At 50.9% G+C, this 19,836-nt stretch overlaps 2 protein-coding genes across 5 annotated transcripts in view; one reads left to right on the top strand and one right to left on the bottom strand.

The window, feature by feature from the left end:
- LOC127460947 (uncharacterized) overlaps positions 1-19,836 on the bottom strand; it is a 54,940-nt gene that overhangs the window by 11,294 nt on the left and 23,810 nt on the right. The window lies entirely within an intron of this gene.
- NCOA1 (nuclear receptor coactivator 1) overlaps positions 1-19,836 on the top strand; it is a 72,902-nt gene that overhangs the window by 1,939 nt on the left and 51,127 nt on the right. For both annotated transcript variants that reach the window (XM_051767981.1, XM_051767989.1), the window contains exons 2-3: positions 7,974-8,080; positions 12,964-13,130. In XM_051767981.1, coding sequence (XP_051623941.1) covers positions 7,995-8,080; positions 12,964-13,130 — 253 coding nt within the window. In that variant the 5' untranslated portion in view covers positions 7,974-7,994. The remainder of the gene's footprint in view (positions 1-7,973; positions 8,081-12,963; positions 13,131-19,836) is intronic.

Below are 19,836 nucleotides of genomic sequence, written 5' to 3' on the forward strand. Positions count from 1 at the left end.
AAAGTAACTCCTTTGTTAATTGTCCAACCCCCCGCTCCTGTGGGGTTGGACGCCTTTGGCTTCCCGGGACGTCAATCCCGCTGGAAAACCGTTGGATTTATTCCATAATTTCAGTCTTTTCCCGGATAAACTCTTGGACTGGGACGCAACGATTCACATCCGACCCGTGATCCGGCGGAGCATTCCCGGGGTTATTCCCTACGGACACGCCCTGGGCCGACTCCACATTCCAGGGGGGGTTTTTGGCACCGAGTAGAGTTGGAATTTCCCAACGACCGAAAATATCCCGGGCTCGGGGCGGACTTTGGACGCTTCCGAAGGCTCCGCCGCGCCGGGATTGCGGAAGAGCCTCGCCTGACTCATCCCCGGATCCATCCCGGTGTCGCAACGCCCGGCTCGGGTTTTTCCAAGGTCTCCCGGGCTATTTTTAGCAGCTGGAAGAGAGGGAAGGGGGCACTGGGAGAAGGACTTGGAACCACACGGAAGTTCAGCCGACTTCCAAGGAATCCTTCGTCCCTTTCTCCTTCCCCGGCGATCCCGGGGAAGCTCGTCCCGGTTTTCCTCTCCTGCTCCCGCTCCCTTCTCCTCCAGCATTCCAAAGGTTTAGATGCTCAGCGTGGTTTTGGGATCCTTGGATGTGTAGGAAGTTCAGCCCTTCCCAAAATTTCTCCTGCCATTGGATTCCCGGGAATGTGATGTTGGAATGTCTCGGTGCATTTTGCTTTTGTTGCCGGTTGTTTAGAACTGGTTTTAGCCTGGAATTCTGTGGGAATGTTGGATGTGGTGCTCAACATGGTGATTTTGGGATCCCTGGATGTGTAGGCAGTTCACCCCTTCCCAAAATTTCTCCTGCCATTGGATTCCCGGGAATGTGATGTTGGAATATCTTGGTGCATTTTGCTTTAGTTCCCGGTTGTTTAGAACTGGTTTTAGCCTGGAATTCTGTGGGAATGTTGGATGTGATGGTGAACATGATTTTGGGATCCTTGGACGTGTTTGAGGCTCAGCTCTTCCCAAAATTTCTCCTGCCATTGGATTCCCGGGAATGTGATGTTGGAATGTCTCGGTGCATTTTGCTTTTGTTGCCGGTTGTTTAGAACTGGTTTTAGCCTGGAATTGCTGTGGGAATGTTGGATGTGGTACTCAACATGGTGATTTTGGAATCCCTGGATGTGTTTGAGGCTCAGCTCTTCCCAAAAATCCTCTTGCCATTGGATTCCCGGGAATGTGATGTTGGAATGTCTTGGTGCATTTTCCTTTTGTTCCCAGTACTTTAGAACTGGTTTTAGCCTGGAATTGCCATGGGAATGTTGGATGTGATGCTGAACGTGGTGGTTTTGGGATCCTTGGATGTGTAGAAAGTTCAACCCTTCCCAAAAATCCTCCTACCATTGGGGGGAATGTGGTGCCGGAGTGTCCTGGTGTGGGAGAGCTCCCCAGGATCCACCTCAGCTCCCGTTTTCCTTGAGCTTTTTCCGGCCAGGGCAAGATCCAGCTCCGGGCTGGAGCTGGGCTGGGTCTGCATCGAGGATTTCACGGATCATGGAATGGTTTGGGTGGGAAGGGACCTTAAAGGATCATCCCGTTCCAACCCCGGCACCTCCTGCTATCCCAGGGAATCCAACCCGGCCTTGGACACTCCCAGGGATCCAGGGGCAGCCACAGCTTCTCTGGGAATTCCAGCCCAGCCCCTCCCCACCCTCCCAGCCAGGAATCCCTTCCCAATCTCCCCCCCAAATCTCCCCTTTCCCACTGGGATCCATTCCCTGGGGCCTGGCATTCCAGGCCCTCATCCCCAGTCCCTCTCCAGCTCTCCTGGAGCCCCTTCAGGCTCTGGAATGTGCTCCAAGCTCTCCCGGGATCCTTCCCTTCTCCAGCCTGGCCATTCCCAGCTCTCCCAACCTGGAGCCAGAGCCTGCCATTGGATCCATCCCCAGCCCAGCTCCTCCCTGGGAAGGAGTTCCGGGAACAAGGGGGTTCCCTGGGAATCTCGGCACTCAGGGAAGGGTCTCCCTTCCCCTTTCCTGCCTTTTCCATCCCCACATTCCATAAAAATCCCTCTGAATGGATTCTGAGTGTCCTTTATCCTGGAACGGTTTGGGTGCGAAGGGATTTTAAGGCTCATCCCATTCCATGTTCAGGGACACCTCCCGCTATCCCAAGTGGCTCCAGCCTTTCCTTGGACACTCCCAGGGATCCAGGGGCAGCCACAGCTTCTCTGGGAATTCTATTCCACCCTCCCAGCCAGGAATTCCTTCCCAGTCTCCCATCTCTCCCTGCCCTCTGGCAGTGGGAAGCCATTCCCTGTGTCCTGTCCCTCCATCCGTTGCCCTCGGAACATCCCCATTCCCAAACGTGGAATCACGGAACGGAAGCCGGTGAGAAATGGGGATGTCTGGAGGAGCCAAACCGGCGCCATCCCGGTGGGAATCCGTGATAAATCAGGAAGCAGTGGGTGCTGGGGCGGGGGGAGGGTGGTCAGCACTTAAAATCCCAGACGTCTTCCCAAAAAAAACCCAGATCCCGACGGCCACAGCTGGTCCAGCCCCGGGAACTTCCGTGTCCTTCTCTCCGCTCCCGTTTCCCTCCGGCCTCGTTTCCCTGCCAATTAAATCCCGTGGACACCTCTGGGACGATGGGATCCATCCCTTGAGCTCCAGGTGGAGCCGGGAGCGGTGGGAATAAGGGATTTGGGATGATGCAACGGGGCAGGACTCGGCGTCGCCGTTGCCGGGCGGGATCAGGGGAGTTGGGTTTTTTTATCCTTTCCCTTCTTTCCTTCCCTCCGGTTGGTCCAAATTCTCCGCTGGGAAGGGAGGAGGGAGGGGTCTGGAAAACTCGGGCAAAGACAACGGGGAGGTTTCCGAGGTGACATTCCCGGGATTCGGCCCCGGTTCCTCGCTGGGAGGGGGCTCTCCAAGCTCGGCTTCGTCCCTTCTCCTGCTTTCCCCTTTTCCTGGTGTGTTGGGAGAGCTGGGGACCTCTGGAATTGCCAGGAAGACTTGGAAGAGCCAGGTGAGCCCCAGCCAGGGCAGGGGGAGGTTCCACCGTGTCCTGGAAGTTGTTCCCACAAAATTCCTGGTCTGTCTCGGCTTTAGACCAGAGTTTAGTTCCTGAGCTTGGCTCTGAGCCGGGTTGGAGCCACCTGGGATAGCGGGAGGTGTCCCTGAACATGGAATGGGATGGGATTTAAGGCCCCTTCCCACCCAAACCATTCCAGGATTCCAGGATAAAGGACACTCAGGATCCACTCAGAGGGATTTTTCTGGAATGTGGGGATGGAAAAGGCAGGAAAGGGGAAGGGAGACCCTGCCCTGAGTGCCGAGATTCCCAGGGAACCCCCTTGTTCCCAGAACTCCTTCCCAGGGAGGAGCTGGGCTGGGGATGGATGCAATGGCAGGCTCTGGCTCCAGGCTGGGAGAGCTGGGAATGGCCAGGCTGGAGAAGGGAAGGATCCCGGGAGAGCTTGGAGCACATTCCAGAGGCTGAAGGGGCTCCAGGAGAGCTGGAGAGGGACTGGGGATGAGGGCCTGGAATGCCAGGCCCCAGGGAATGGATCCCAGTGGGAAAGGGGAGATTTCGGGGGGAGATTGGGAAGGGATTCCTGGCTGGGAGGGTGGGGAGGGGCTGGGCTGGAATTCCCAGAGAAGCTGTGGCTGCCCCTGGATCCCTGGGAGTGTCCCAGGCCAGGTTGGATTCCCTGGGATAGCGGGAAGTGCCGGGGTCGGAATGGGATGATCCTTAAGGTTCCTTCCCACCCAACCCATTCCATGATTCCATGAAATCCCGGACCTGCAGCAGCACCGGTGGGTGCTCCCTTCCTCCCGTAGTCACGGAACATTCCTGACCTTTATTCCCTTAGTTTTTGATGTGTTTTCCTGTTTTTCTTGTTGTTTTTTTAATCCCCTTCTCCCTCCTCTCCACCCCATCCCTTTGGGATCCCGTTTGGACACCGATGGGATACCGGGATGGGGGGGCAGGTTGGACAATCCAGCCCCTCCCCTTCCCGTTAATTAATCCGGAGCCCAGCTGGCCCCGGCAGGTAACGAGGCACTGATTGCAATTAGTGTAACGAGCCTAACGAGCAGCACAGCCCTCCCTCCCTCCTGGAGCCCAGCTGGGCTTCAGGGACAGCTTGGAAAAGCGACGGATTTTCCGGGGTCTCCTTGATTTCCCGCGGCTGGAAGTCGTTCTGATATTATTATTATTATTATTATTATTATTATTATTATTATTATTTCGTTATCCAAGCCTTTCCCGTCTTTTCCCACCCTTTTGGAAAACAAGTTGGCTGCTGGAATTGTCCCTGGGCTGTTCCCTGTGTGTCGGAAACACAACAGGGAAGATGGGAATGATAGAATTCCCACCTTTCCTCTGGATTGGAGCATCCCTAGGGATGATTCTTAGTCCACAGGACATGGATGGATGTTCCTTTCCCTTCCATTTGGAAAACAAATTTGCTGCTGGAATAATCCTTGGGATAAAGGGAAGGGAGAGGGGTGTGTCAGGAACATGACAGGGATGATGGGAATGTTAGAATTCCCACCTTTCCTCTGGATTGGAACATCCCTAGGGATGATCCTTAGTCCACGGGACATGGATTGATGTTCCTCTTCCCACCCACTTGGAAAACAAATTTGCTGCTGGAATTGTCCCTGGGATAAAGGGGAGTGATTGGGTTGTGTCAGGAACATGACAGGGATTATGGGAATGTTAAATTCCCACTTTTCCTGTTGATCAGAGCGTCCCTAAGGATAATCCTTAGTCCACAGGACATGGATTGGTGTTCCTCTTCCCATCTTTCCACGCTCTTTTGGAAAATAAATTGGCAGCTGGAATTTTCCCTGGACTGTTCCTGTGTGTCGGGAACATGACAGGGATGAAGGGAATGTTAAATTCCCACTTTTCCTGTTGATCAGAACGTCCCTAGGGATGATCCTTAGTCCACAGGACATGGATTGATGTTCCTCTTCCCGTCTTTCCCCACCCTTTTGGAAAACAAATTTGCTGCTGGAATAATCCCTGGAATAAAGGGGAGCGATGGGAGTGTGTCGGGAACATGACAGGGATGATGGGAATGTTAGAATTCCCACCTTTCCTCTGGATTGGAACGTCCCTAGGGATGATCCTTAGTCCAAAGGACATGGATGGATGTTCCTTTCCCTTCCATTTGGAAAACAAGTTGGCAGCTGGAATTGTCCCTGGGTTGTTCCTGTGTGTCAGAAACACAACAGGGATGATGGGAATGTTAGAATTCCCACCTTTCCTCTGGATCGGAACATCCCTAGGGATGATCCTTAGTCCACAGGACATGGATTGATGTTCCTCTTCCCGTCTTTCCCCACCCTTTTGGAAAACAAATTTGCTGCTGGAATAATCCCTGGAATAAAGGGGAGTGATGGGAGTGTGTCGGGAACATGACAGGGATGATGGGAATGTTAGAATTCCCACCTTCCCTCTGGATTGGCACCTTCCTAGGGATGATCCTTAGTCCGAAGGACATGGATGGATGTTCCTTTCCCTTCCATTTGGAAAACAAGTTGGCAGCTGGAATTGTCCCTGGGTTGTTCCTGTGTGTCAGAAACACAACAGGGATGATGGGAATGTTAGAATTCCCACCTTTCCTCTGGATCGGAACATCCCTAGGGATGATCCTTAGTCCACAGGACATGGATTGATGTTCCTCTTCCCGTCTTTCCCCACCCTTTTGGAAAACAAATTTGCTGCTGGAATAATCCCTGGAATAAAGGGGAGTGATGGGAGTGTGTCGGGAACATGACAGGGATGATGGGAATGTTAGAATTCCCACCTTCCCTCTGGATTGGCACCTTCCTAGGGATGATCCTTAGTCTGAAGGACATGGATGGGTGTTCCTCTTCCCACCCATTTGGAAAACAAGTTGGCTGCTGGAATTTTCCCTGGGATGAAGGGGAGTGATTGGGTTGTGCCTTGGGAACGAATCACGGAGCGGCTCCGGCAAAGCCTGCTGGTTTCCCGGGAAAGCTCCATCCCTGGATTTGACCCCTTCCACGAGGGCCTTGGGACATCTGGAGCCCCATTCCCAGGATTTTTGGGGTGGAGTTGGTCCCTCCAAGGGCATCAAGGCCCAACCCTTGAGGACCCTCCAAGGCGGAGCTTCCAAGCTCAGCCTGAATTGCCTCTTCCTTGCCTTTGTTCGGCTTAAACCCGGATTTATCCGCTTAAACCTTTGGAATTCCCGATTAACGCGCGGGAATGTTCCGGTGCTCCGACCCTCAGCCCTTCCTGGGTGGCACAGACCTCTCCTCTGGGCCGGGTTTAACCAACCAGGCCGGGTTTAACCAACCAGGCCGGGTTTAACCCCGTTAATCGCGGCCTAAGAAGGAGGGGGAAGAACGTCCCTGCGCCGGGAACCGGGACATTCCCGAGGGATTGGCACGGTGGGAAGATCTGCCGGGAGAGGGGGTTCGGGAAGGCGGGAAGGGCTTCGTGGGAAGGTGTCGGAGATGAGTCAGTTCGTCAGCTCTAATTAAAGGCCGGGCTTTAATTAGGGGGAGGGAGGAGGGGAGGGTGAGTCAGAGGAAGAGAGGGGGGAGATGGAGGAGAAGGAGAGGAGAAGGAAACCCACCCGGATCCATCCCAGATTCCAGAACAACTCCCTGGGATGGGCTGGGGGTGAAATGCCGAAGGTTTGGGAAGGTGAAATCCCTGGGAATGCAGGGAAGAGCTGGGAATGGTGGGGAGGGCTGGATTGGCCATGTGGTGACCGGGAGGGGACACCTGGAAAATCCCGGGTTTCCTTTCCAAACATGGCACTGATTCCATAGGAAAGGCTCCTGGTGGGTCTCCAGAGGTCTCTTGATACATGTTTTCCATAATTAAAACCCAGGATTAATTAGGGAGGTGATGGAGCAGGAGGGGAGGGATGGGAGTTGGGAGTTAGTCAGAGGGACCAGGGGGAGATGGAGGAGAAGGAGAGGAGAAGGAAACCCACCCGGATCCATCCCAGATTCCAGAAAAACTCCCTGGGATGGGCTGGGAGTGAAATCCCATAGGTTTGGGAAGGTGAAATCCCTGGGAATGCAGGGAAGAGCTGGGAATGGTGGTGAGGGCTGGATTGGCCACGTGGTGACTGGCAGGGGACACCTGGAAAATCCCGTGTTTCCTTCCCAAACGTGGCACTGATTCCATAGGAAAACTCCTGGTGGGTCTCCAGAGGTCACTTGATCCATGTTTTCCCTAATTAAAGGCCAGGATTAATTAGGGAGGTGGGAGAGCAGGAGGGAGGGGTGGGTGAGTCAGAGGAAGCGAGGGGGGAGATGGAGAAGGAGAGGAGAAGGAAACCCACCCGGATCCATCCCGGACTCCAGAACAACTCCCTGGGATGGGCTGGGAGTGAAATCCCATAGGTTTGGGAAGCTGAAATCCCTGGGAATGCAGAAAAGAGCTGGGAATGGTGTTGAGGGCTGGATTGGCCACGTGGTGACCGGGAGGGGACACCTGGAAAATCCCGGGTTTCCTTTCCAAACATGGCACTGATTCCATAGGAAAGGCTCCTGGTGGGTCTCCAGAGGTCTCTTGATCCATGTTTTCCCTAATTAAAACCCAGGATTAATTAGGGAGGTGATGGAGCAGGAGGGGAGGGATGGGAGTTGGGAGTTAGTCAGAGAGACCAGGGGGAGATGGAGGAGAAGGAGAGGAGAAGGAAACCCACCCGGATCCATCCCAGATTCCAGAAAAACTCCCTGGGATGGGCTGGGAGTGAAATCCCATAGGTTTGGGAAGGTGAAATCCCTGGGAATGCAGGGAAGAGCTGGGAATGGTGTTGATTGCTGGATTGGCCACGTGGTGAGCGGGAGAGGACACCTGGAAAATCCCATGTTTCCTTCCCGGACGAGTCACCCAATTCCACGACCAAGACTCCAGAGGTCGCTTGATCCACGTTTTCCGCCCCCAAAAAGCTCCCCCTGATCCCCGTTTTCCCTCTTTTCCAGGCGCACAGTAGGTGGGGCACCATGAGCGGCCTGGGCGACAGCTCCACGGATCCCGCCAATCCCGACTCCCGCAAGAGGAAGGGATCCCCCTGCGACACGGCCCAGAGGTAATTCCCAGCTCCCGCTCCCCCTCGACATTCCCGGCCTTTCCCCTCCGTCCTCAGGAGGGCTGGAGGCTCCTGATCCCGATTAACGGGGTGGTTTCAGGAATCCGGGGTGCTCGGGGAGGATTTTTTTGGGATCGTTCTCATCCCGAACCTTCCCTTCCCGCCGGATTCCCGAGGAATCCGCGTTTCTTCTTCCATACTGGAATTAGGGAACACAAAGGGGTTCTCCCTGGAATCCCGGGATCATTCCCAGCTACTGCGCCGGCTGCCCCTTAGGACCGAGCTTTCCCACCTGATTTAGGGAAAGAATTCCCGGATAGGGGCGGCCTGACCTCCTTCCACGGGCTTTTCCAGGCTCCCTGGGAGTCTTTTTCCCTGGAGTCTGTTGGGAAGGACGAACCTTTCCCGTGTTTTTTCGAGTCCGAGCTCTGAATCCAGGCTGGTCCCGGAGCCGAGTTTGGGATAAATCCATGGATCCCATGGTGCCAAGGGGGGCTTGGACACCTCTTCCCAAGGGATCTGCTCTCCAGGGGATGAGGACACACGCCGGGCCGGGATCCATCCGGTCGGCCCTCGGGAAGCAGATCCCTTGGGATGTGTTTCCTGACCCCCAGGCATCCCAAAAAAGCCTCCGGGGAGTCTTTCCAAATGTGTGGGATGAGGAATGAACGGATCATGGAGGAGCGGGAACTGCTGGGTGGAGGATTCTCCTTCCTTGTCCGAGCACAACATCCCTGGAGAGGGACTGGGGACAAGGGATGGAGGGACAGGACACAGGGAATGGATCCCAGTGCCAGAGGGCAGGGAGAGGTGGGAGACTGGGAAGGGATTCCTGGGTGGGAGGGTGGGGAGGGGCTGGGCTGGAATTCCCAGAGAAGCTGTGGCTGCCCCTGGATCCCTGGGAGTGTCCAAGGCCGGGTTGGATTCCCTGGGATAGCGGGAAGTGTCCCTGCCCACGGAATGGGATGAGCCTTAATGCCCCTTCCCACCCAAACCAGTCTGGGATTCCAGGATGAAAGACACTCAGAATCCATTCAGAGGGATTTTTCTGGAATGTGGGGCTGGAAAAGGCAGGAAAGGGGAAGGGAGACCCTTCCCTGAGTGCCGAGATTCCCAGGGAACCCCCTTGTTCCCGGAACTCCTTCCCAGGGAGGAGCTGGGCTGGGGATGGATCCAATGGCAGGCTCTGGCTCCAGGCTGGGAGAGCTGGGAATGGCCAGGCTGGAGAAGGGAAGGATCCCGGGAGAGCTTGGAGCACATTCCAGAGCCTGAAGGGGCTCCAGGAGAGCTGGAGAGGGACTGGGGATGAGGGCCTGGAATGCCAGGCCCCAGGGAATGGATCCCAGTGGGAAAGGGGAGATTTGGGGGGGAGATTGGGAAGGGATTCCTGGCTGGGAGGGTGGGAGGGGCTGGGCTGGAATTCCCAGAGAAGCTGTGGCTGCCCCTGGATCCCTGGGAGTGTCCAAGGCCGGGTTGGATTCCCTGGGACAGCGGGAGGTGACCCTACCCATGGAATGGGATGATCCTTAAGTTCCCTTCCCACCCAACCCATTCCATGATCCCATGACCCCCCTCCCACCTCCAGCCCTTCCGGGAGGGGTCACTCGACCACTTGACCTTGGATTAACCATCCGACCCCAAACCCCGGAGCTGGAGCAGGTTCCCAAACTCCAGGTGGGAATTCCCCACCGATGCCGTGTCTCCCTCCTTCCCAACCCTCCTCCTCCTCCCTGGAGCCGCTCCATGAAATCCTCCGGATCAGACCGACCTTCCGACCCCCCGGAAGGTTCAACCCCTCCTCGGGAGCCCCGGGGAACAACCCGCCCCTGGAATGTTCTCCCGACGCTCCCGTGGCAGGAAAATTGGCCGATCCTCCCTCCCACCCCTCGGAAGTTGCCACAGCAACGGCGACACTCCAGGTTTTTTCATGGAATGAGCTCGCCCACGACGCAGGGATGGGATTTTCTTGGCTCTCTCCCCCCCTCTGCTGCTGCTTTTTGGGTCTCGGGGAGAGGAATTCATTCCCCTTTTCCCGGATCCTTCAGGAATTGGCGGTGCCAGTGTCATCCATTCCCAGCCGGATCCTGCTGGGCTTCCAATCCACTTCCATGGAGGTGTTTTTGAATCCCTGTGATCCCTTGGCAGGGATTTGAGGGCCCTTGGACCCACCTAAACCCACTGCCGAGGGTTTTCTGGGATGTCTCCCGTGGAAGGACTCATGGAATTCACGGTCCGGGCGGGAATAGTTTGTGTTTTCCAGGATTTTATTGATCTCTTTTGGGATTTGGAGGAGACAAAAGGAGGACGAGTCTTTCCTGTCACTCCTGTCATTCCAGTCACTCCTCCTGGGGAGGGAGGAGAACGAGCTGCTGGAGAGGGAATTTGGGAATTTGGGAGGTGAAGGTTCATCGTGGAGCCTCACGGAATCCTGGAATGGTTTGGGTGGGAAGGGACCTTAAGGATCATCCCATTGCAACCCCGACACCTCCCGCTATCCCAGGGAATCCAACCTGGCCTTGGACACTGCCAGGGATCCAGGGGCAGCCACAGCTTCTCTGGGAATTCCAGCCCAGCCCCTCCCCACCCTCCCAGCCAAGAATCCCTTCCCAATCTCCCCCCAAATCTCCCCTTTCCCACTGGGATCCATTCCCTGGGGCCTGGCATTCCAGGCCCTCATCCCCAGTCCCTCTCCAGCTCTCCTGGAGCCCCTTCAGCCTCTGGAATGTGCTCCAAGCTCTCCCGGGATCCTTCCCTTCTCCAGCCTGGCCATTCCCAGCTCTCTCAGCCTGGATATTCCCATCCTACAGGGAACTGAAGGGAACTTTTATTTAATATTGCAGGGGACTTTCAGGACCTGGAATTCCCAGCAGTGGGAATGACTGGGATTTAGTTCAGTCACCGTCACTTGATCACTAAAGATCCGAACGTACTGATTTTGTCCTTGCATTAATCACCATTAACAGTGGTGATTAATCACCACTAATCACCATTTATCACCATTAATAATGGTGATTAATTAGTGGAAATCCTGACGTGGTAATTCCCTTTGGGAGAGTTTTCCCTCACCTGGAATTCTTCAGATATATCCCAAAATAAGAGGGAAATCAGATGGGATATTTGGGATATGTCAGGATATAAGTGAGATGAGATATTTGGGATATGTCAGGATATAAATGAGAGGAGATATTTGGGATGTATCAGGATAACTTCCCAAAATAAGATACAAATAGATAGATACAAGTCAGATATTTGGGATATATCAGGATACATCCCAAAATAAGATATATCCCAAAATAAGATATAAATCAGATATTTGGGATCTATCAGGATACATCCCAAAATAAGATATAAATGGGATATTTGGGATCTATTGGAATCCATCCTAAAATACGATCCATCCCAAAATAAGATCTAAATCAGATATTTGGGATCTATCAGGATACATCCCAAAATAAGATATAAATCAGATATTTGGGATCTATCAGGATACATCCCAAAATAAGACATAAATATTCGGGATCTTTCAAGATCCATCCCAAAATAAGATCCATCCCAAAATAAGATATAAATCAGATATTTGGGATCTATCAGGGTACATCCCAAAATAAGGTGTAAATGGGATATTTGGGATTTATCGAGATATATCCCAAAATAAGATATATCCCAAAATAAGATAGATTTGGGATCTATCAGGATCCATCCCAAAACAAGATACAAATCAGATATTTGGGATCTATCAGGGTACATCCCAAAATAAGATATTAATGGGATATTTGAGATATATCAAGATATAAATACGATGAGATATTTGGGATCTATCAGGGTACATCCCAAAATAAGGTATAAATAAGATATTTGGGATCTATCAGGGTACATCCCAAAATAAGGTATAAATAAGATATTTGGGATCTATCAGGGTACATCCCAAAATAAGGTATAAATCAGATATTTGGGATCTATCAGGATACATCTCAAAATAAGATATAAATATTTGGGATCTTTCAAGATCCATCCCAAAATAAGATATAAATGGGATATTTGGGATATATCAGGGTGCATTCCAAAATAAGATCCATCCCAAAATAAGATATAAATCAGATATTTGGGATCTATCAGGATACATCCCAAAATAAGGTGTAAATGGGATATTTGGGATGTATCGAGATATATCCCAAAATAGGATATATCCTAAAATAAGATATAAATCTTTGGGATCTCTGAAGATCCATCCCAAAATAAAATACATCCTAAACTAAGATATAAATCAGATGAGATATTTGGGATCTATCAGGATACATCTCAAAATAAGATAGAAATCAGATATTTGGGATCTATCAGGATCCATCCCAAAATAAGATAGAAATCAGATATTTGGGATCTATCGAGTTATATCCCAAAATAAGATATATCCTAAAATAAGATAGAAATCCTTGGGATCTATGAAGATCCATCCCAAAATAAAATACATCCCAAACTAAGATAGAAATCAAATATTTGGGATCTATCAGGACACATCTCAAAATAAGATACAAATCAGATATTTGGGATCTCTCAGGGTACATCCCAAAATAAGATCCATCCCAAAATAAGATACAAATCAGATATTTGGGATCTCTCAGGGTAGATCCCAAAATAAGATCCATCCCAAAATAAGATATAAATCAGATATTTGGGATCTCTCAAGATCCATCCCAAAACAAGATATAAATGGGATATTTGGGATCTCCCAGGCTCCATCCCAAAATCAGCTATCTGGGATATATCCCGGTCTCCGCCTCTCGTTTTCCCGAGTCGTTTCCCCGTTTCCGAGGCTGAACCGGAAGACAAGGGGCTAAAACCCCCGAATTCCCGTGGATGTGACGGGTTCTTCCCCCTTTTCCCAGCGCGGAGAAGCGGCGGCGGGAGCAGGAGCACAAGTACCTGGAGGAGCTGGCGGAGCTGCTGTCGGCCAACATCGGGGACATCGACACCCTCAGCGTCAAACCCGACAAATGCAAGATCCTCCGGAAAACCGTGGATCAGATCCAGCAGATGAAGAGGTTGGAGCAAGGTGAGGGGGCCCTCGGGAACGGCGGGAAAATCCGTGGGGGGTTAGGGGTTGGGCTTCTCCTGGAATTGTTCAAACCACGGGAATGATGATTAATTAGTGGGAAATGGTGGCGTAGGAATTCCATTTGGGAGAGTTTTCCTTCCCCTGGGATCCTCCAAGCCACAATAATGGTGGGAATCAGTGGGAGATCCTGATGTAGGAATTCCATGTGGGAGAGTTTTCCTTCTCCTGGGATTTTCCAAGCCACAACTGCAGTGGGAATCAGTGAAAAATCCTGATGTAATAGTTCCAGATGGGAGGGTTTTCCTTCTCCTGGGATCCTCCAAGCTACAATTGTGGTGGAAATCTCTGGGAATTCTCTGGTGGAGAATCCTGGTGTAGTAATTCCATTTAGGAGAGTTTTCCTTCTCCTGGAATTCTTCAAACCACGATAACGGCGATTAATTAGTGGAAATCCTGATGTAGGAATTCCATGTGGGAGAGATTTCCTTCTCCTGGAATTCTTCAAACCATGATAATAGTGATTAATTAGTGGAAATCCTGATGTAGGAATTCCATTTGGGAGAGTTTTCCTTCTTTCCTTCAAGCCACGATTGTGGTGGGAATCTCTGGGAATTCTCTGGTGGAGAATCCTGATATAGTAATTCCATTTAGGAGAGATTTCCTTCTCCTGGAATTCTTCAAAACACGATAACGGTGATTAATTAGTGGAAATCCTGATGTAGGAATTCCATGTGGGAGAGTTTTCCTTCCCCTGGGATCCTCCAAGCCATGATAATGGTGGGAATCAGTGGAGAATCCTGATGTAATAATTCCATTTGGGAGAGTTTTCCTTCTCCTGGAATCCTTCAGAATTCACAAGAATAGTGATTAATTAGTGGAAAATTGTGATGTAATAATTCCATTTGGGAGAGTTTTCCTTCTCCTGGGATCCTCCAAACTGTGATAATGGTGGGAATCAGTGGGAGATCCTGATGTAGGAATTCCATTTGGAATTGTTTTCCTTCTCCTGGAATTCTTCAAACCACAATAATGGTGATTAATTAGTGGAAATCCTGATGTAGGAATTCCTTGTGGGAGAGTTTTCCTTCCCCTGGGATCCTCCAAGCCGTGATAATGGTGGGAATCAGTGGAGAATCCTGATGTAATAATTCCATTTGGGAGAGTTTTCCTTCTCCTGAGATCCTCCAAGCCTGATTGTGGTGGGAATCTCTGGGAATTCTCTGGTGTAGTAATTCCATTTAGGAGAGTTTTCCTTCTCCTGGAATTCTTCAAACCGCGATAACGGCGATTAATTAGTGGAAATCCTGATGTAGGAATTCCATGTGGGAGAGATTTCCTTCTCCTGGAATTCTTCAAACCATGATAATAGTGATTAATTAGTGGAAATCCTGATGTAGGAATTCCATTTGGGAGAGTTTTCCTTCTTTCCTTCAAGCCACGTGGTGGGAATCTCTGGGAATTCTCTGGTTGAGAATCCTGATATAGTAATTCCATTTAGGAGAGATTTCCTTCTCCTGGAATTCTTCAAAACACGATAACGGTGATTAATTAGTGGAAATCCTGATGTAGGAATTCCATGTGGGAGGGTTTTCCTTCTCCTGGGATCCTCCAAGCCACAATTGTGGTGGGAATCTCTGGGAATTCTCTGGTGGAGAATCCTGATATAGTAATTCCATTTAGGAGAGATTTCCTTCTCCTGGAATTCTTCAAACCGCGATAACGGCGATTAATTAGTGGAAATCCTGATGTAGGAATTCCATGTGGGAGAGATTTCCTTCTCCTGGAATTCTTCAAACCATGATAATAGTGATTAATTAGTGGAAATCCTGATGTAGGAATTCCATTTGGGAGAGTTTTCCTTCTTTCCTTCAAGCCACGATTGTGGTGGGAATCTCTGGGAATTCTCTGGTTGAGAATCCTGATATAGTAATTCCATTTAGGAGAGATTTTCTTCTCCTGGAATTCTTCAAAACACGATAACGGTGATTAATTAGTGGAAATCCTGATGTAGGAATTCCATGTGGGAGGGTTTTCCTTCCCCTGGGATCCTCCAAGCCATGATAATGGTGGGAATCAGTGGAGAATCCTGATGTAATAATTCCATTTGGGAGAGTTTTCCTTCTCCTGGAATCCTTCAGAATTCACAAGAATAGTGATTAATTAGTGGAAAATTGTGATGTAATAATTCCATTTGGGAGGGTTTTCCTTCTCCTGGGATCCTCCAAGCTGTGATAATGGTGGGAATCAGTGGGAGATCCTGATGTAGGAATTCCATTTGGAATCGTTTTCCTTCTCCTGGAATTCTTCAAACCACAATAATGGTGATTAATTAGTGGAAATCCTGATGTAGTAATTCCATTTGGGAGAGTTTTCCTTCCCCTGGGATCCTCCAAGCCACGATTGTTGTATCCGAAATCAATCCTGGATAAAAAACGGATCCCGGCGGATCCGGAGCCATTCCAGGTTGGAAGCAAAGCGTGGGGAGGGAGAGAGGGTGTGGAATTCCCTGGATCCGCTCCGGGAAACTCTTGGCTCTGGGCGAGGGGCAAGGAATTCCTCGGATAATGGGGAGGGTTTAATCTCGGGAAAGGCGGGAAGGAGATCCCTGTGGATGCTCGGGAAGCAAAGCCGGGACTTTCCTACTGAAATATCCCAGTGGATGGGATGGGATGGCAGGGACACACCATTCATCCCAAATTCCAGCACCACCATCCCTGAATTCCCGTTTGGCCAAACCCCGCTGGCATCCCGTCGCTTCCCTGGGCTTCCATTCCCGAATCACCCTCCCGACTGGAATTCCAGGCCCAAATCCCACCTGGATTTCACCTGGCTTCGGCTTTGTCTCGTCCTCTGTCAGCCTGGATTTCAGAACCTCTCCAGCATCCCGGATTTTCCGTCCTTATCCACGTTTCCAGCGCCACGCCCACGTCCCCACTCCTTTCATCCCCGTTCCCGGATGGGAATTTTTCCAAGGTGTTTTCCCTCGGCCTCCGGCTCGTTCCCACGGCTCCCCTCCGGATCCAGCAATCCAGAGGGAATCCAGAATCCATGGATCCCACACCTGGGGCTCCAGGGTTGTCTCACCACCCAGGAGAAGCTTTTCCTCACATCCCGAACTCCCGTCGGCGCCGATGCTTCCGGAACCTCCCTGTATTCCTGAAAAGCGCCAATTCCCGGGATACCGCCCTCCCGGCATTCCCAGACGTTCATCCTACATCGCTCCAGGAAGGATCTGAGTGTCTTCCCACACCGGGATGAGAGGAAACGGCACCAGGAGAGAGGTTCAGGTTGGATATTGGGAATAAATTCCTTCACGGAAAGGGTCGTCCGGCCCTGGCAGGGTTGGAATTCCTATTCCTTGAGGGATTTCAAATCCCTATGGATACGGCAGCGGGGGACACGGATCTGTGGTGGGAACGCTTGGATTTGGTGATCCGGGAGTTCTTTTCCGACCCCAGCGATTCCACGATTCATGAAGTCGTCCAGCGATCCGGCAGAGATTCCCAGGAAACTCCACAAAACTCAATTTTTGGGAATAAAGGCGTTTCCCAGGATGAGGGGGGGAACCGCCTGAGGGCGGGTTGGCCCCTTCCCATCAAAGAGCTGGAAAAAATTCCCAGTTTTCCCGCGAAACGGAGCCGGCTTCTCCCGCTTTTTCCTGACCTGAGGGTCACCTGCTCCCACCGGGATTTGAGCTTGGGATAAAAGTCGGGAATGGCTTCTTGGAAGCGCGACGACGACGACACGCCAGGGGTGATCCCTAAAGCTGCCGGCGGGACCCGGATGAGGAAAACCGGGACAATCCGGGACAATTCCCGCAGGGAAAAAAGAGGATTTCGGTTGGAAAAAGTCCGGCTGGGTCGGTCACGGGAAAGGCCAGGTTGTCCAAGGGAGGAATTCCAAGGGAATTGCAGAAGGCGAGGGAAAGACGGAGAGCAACGGAATTCCCGAAAATAAATCGGGGAAGGGCCGGAACTTCCAGAGGGGAGGAAAAACTGACCCACAGTGAAAGAAAAGTCACAGAAATGCCCCAAAAGTCCCGGTGGATCCGCCCTCTCCGGGATCCCGGGAGGATTCCTGGGAGGATTCCCGGAAGGATGGCGGGGAAAGGGTTAAAAGGGCTGGATCTGCCTGGATTCCGTTTTCCTTGGATCAGCCAAGTGGGAATTCCCCCTCCCTGCTGGCATCCGATCCAACCCCTGGGGGGGTTTTTTGTTGGTTTTTCCCTCAAAACCTGTGGAAAACCGGGATGGAAGTGGGATGGGAGCCCCTCCCTCCCTCTGGCAGCACGGAGCAGCTCCGGGGGGTTAATTCCAACCGCCGGGATAAAGGGATTTTTCCCTCCCTGGCACCCCCCAAACGCTCGGGCAGGGAAGGTCCTTCCCAACCTCGGGAATGCCGCCCTTCCCCGACCTCCCTGGGAGCACAGAAAAATCGGGATAGCTCCCACAAAAATCTATGGATTTTTGCCTGGAGAGATTCCCAGCTAATTTTAGACGGAGCTTAATGCGGTTTTAATTAATTAATTAATCAATAATCAATTATAAATTAATTTTATTATGTTTATTAATGTTGTTTTAAATTAATTTTATTATAAACTAATAGTTATAGTTTTTAATCATTAAGTTATATAAACTTATATAATACATAGTATATAATATATAATATATAATATATAATATATAATATATAATATGTAATATATAATATATAATACATAATACAATATATAATATATAATATATAATATATAATATATAATATATAATATATAATATATAATATACGATATATAATATAATATATATTTTATAATTTTATTTATTATAAATATATATATTTATAATATCATTATATAATTGTTTATCATAATTCCATTATATGTCTAAATTTAATTAAAAATATTAATTATACGAATTTACAAATTTTGTAAATTATTAATTTCTAAATTTACAGATTAATTTTGGTGTAAAAATCTTAATTTAATTAATCAATCCATCAATTAATTAACGAATGAAAAGAAGCCCTTTAATTACCGCAAACCCCTCGGAGCTGTTCTGGTTCGTTCCCTTTTCCGGCAGAAATTCCGGGAGGAATTCCCGTTTCCCGCCCACTCCTCCCGCTCCCGTTTTTCCCTCAGACCTCACAGGTCGGGCCTAAACTCGGGTTTAGGACTCGTTTTAAGCCGGGATTAGTTGAGCCCAGGCTCTTCCTCCAGCCGGTTTTCTGAACCCGAGGGGTTTCCATCCCTTTTTCCAGCGAGTCGGTTCTTCCCCTGGAAAAATCTCCCTCTTTTGGGTTCCCTGAGGGACAAACACCTCCCCCTGGAGGGAGTTTGGGGTTGGATGGGCAGGGAAAAACTCCCGGGAATGACTCCAGTGGGAGAGGAGGGAAAAGGGATCGTGGAATCGTTGAAGTTGGAAAATCCCTCCGGGATCGCAGAGTCCAACCATTCCCAGCACTGCCAAGGCCAGCACGGATCCGTGTTCCCAAGGGCCACATCCACAGGGATTGGAAATCCCTCTGGGAATGGGGATTCCAGCACTTCCAGGGCCTGACAGCCCTTTCCACGTGGGAATTGTTCCCAGTATCCCACCTGCCCCTCCCCTGGCCCAACTGGAGGCCGTTCCCTCTCCTCCTGTCCCTTGTTCCCTGGGAATTGGGGACCTCCTGGAACCTCCTTCCAGGGAATTGTGGAGAGCTGGGACAGTGCCAGGATGGCACAGGATCCTTAGGGATGGGTCAGGTTGGAAAAACCCTCCGGGATCACGGAGTCCAACCATTCCCAGCACTGCCAAGGCCACCCCGGATCCGTGTCCCCAAGGGCCACATCCACAGGGATCTGAAATCCCTCCGGGAATGGCGACTCCAGCCCTGCCCTGGGAAGTTCATTCCAGTGCCTGACAGCCCTTTCCATGTGGGAATTGTTCCCAATATCCCACCTGCCCCTCCCCTGGCCCAGCTGGAGGCCGTTCCCTCTCCTCCTGTCCCTCGTTCCCTGGGAATTGGGGACCCCCCAGGCTCCCCCCTCTTTTCAGGGAATTCTGGAGTGGGAAAAGGTCCCTCCTGATCCCTCCTTTTCTCCGGGATGAGCCCCCCCAACTCCCTTGGCCGCTCCTGCTGCTCCATAAATCCCGGTCACCACCATCCCAGAGGACCGAGGGCGACGTGGGATCCTGGAGCTTGGCAGAAGGAACGAGTGGAAAACCTGGAATTGCTTTTCCCAGCGTTCCTCTGCTCAGGGGAAGAGCCTTCCAAGGGCTTTCAGCTCCGCACACATCCCCTGGAATTCCTCGCTCCGCGCTTTTTATGGGAATCATTTCACGACGGGACATGATTCCGACCAGGCCTGAACACAAATCCCAGGATTTTGGCTCTCTTTTCCGGGCTACCATTCCCAAAGCCCGGGAGGAAGCTCAACATTTGTTCGGAAGACACTTCCAAAGAATCCCACCGAGCTCCACCGGGAAGCTCCAAAACAAATTCCGGGGCCAAATCCAAGCACGTGACGGGACAGCAGGGAGTCGGAATTAAAGGGAGAAGCCAAAATCCATCATTATCCCAAATCCTTCCCTTAATTAACCCACTGGATTGATCCAAAGGGAAAATTAATTCCCATTTCCAGAGGGGGACGGACTTAAGTTTAAGGGTTTCCTTCCTGGTTTTTTTAATTTTGGGGATTGATGGGACAAAGGAGCCCAGA

Source organism: Manacus candei, unplaced genomic scaffold (genome assembly GCF_025592945.1).
Source record: "Manacus candei isolate 608988 ecotype Guabito, Panama unplaced genomic scaffold, ASM2559294v1 h1tg000007l, whole genome shotgun sequence".
NCBI classification, from domain to species: Eukaryota; Metazoa; Chordata; class Aves; order Passeriformes; family Pipridae; genus Manacus; species Manacus candei.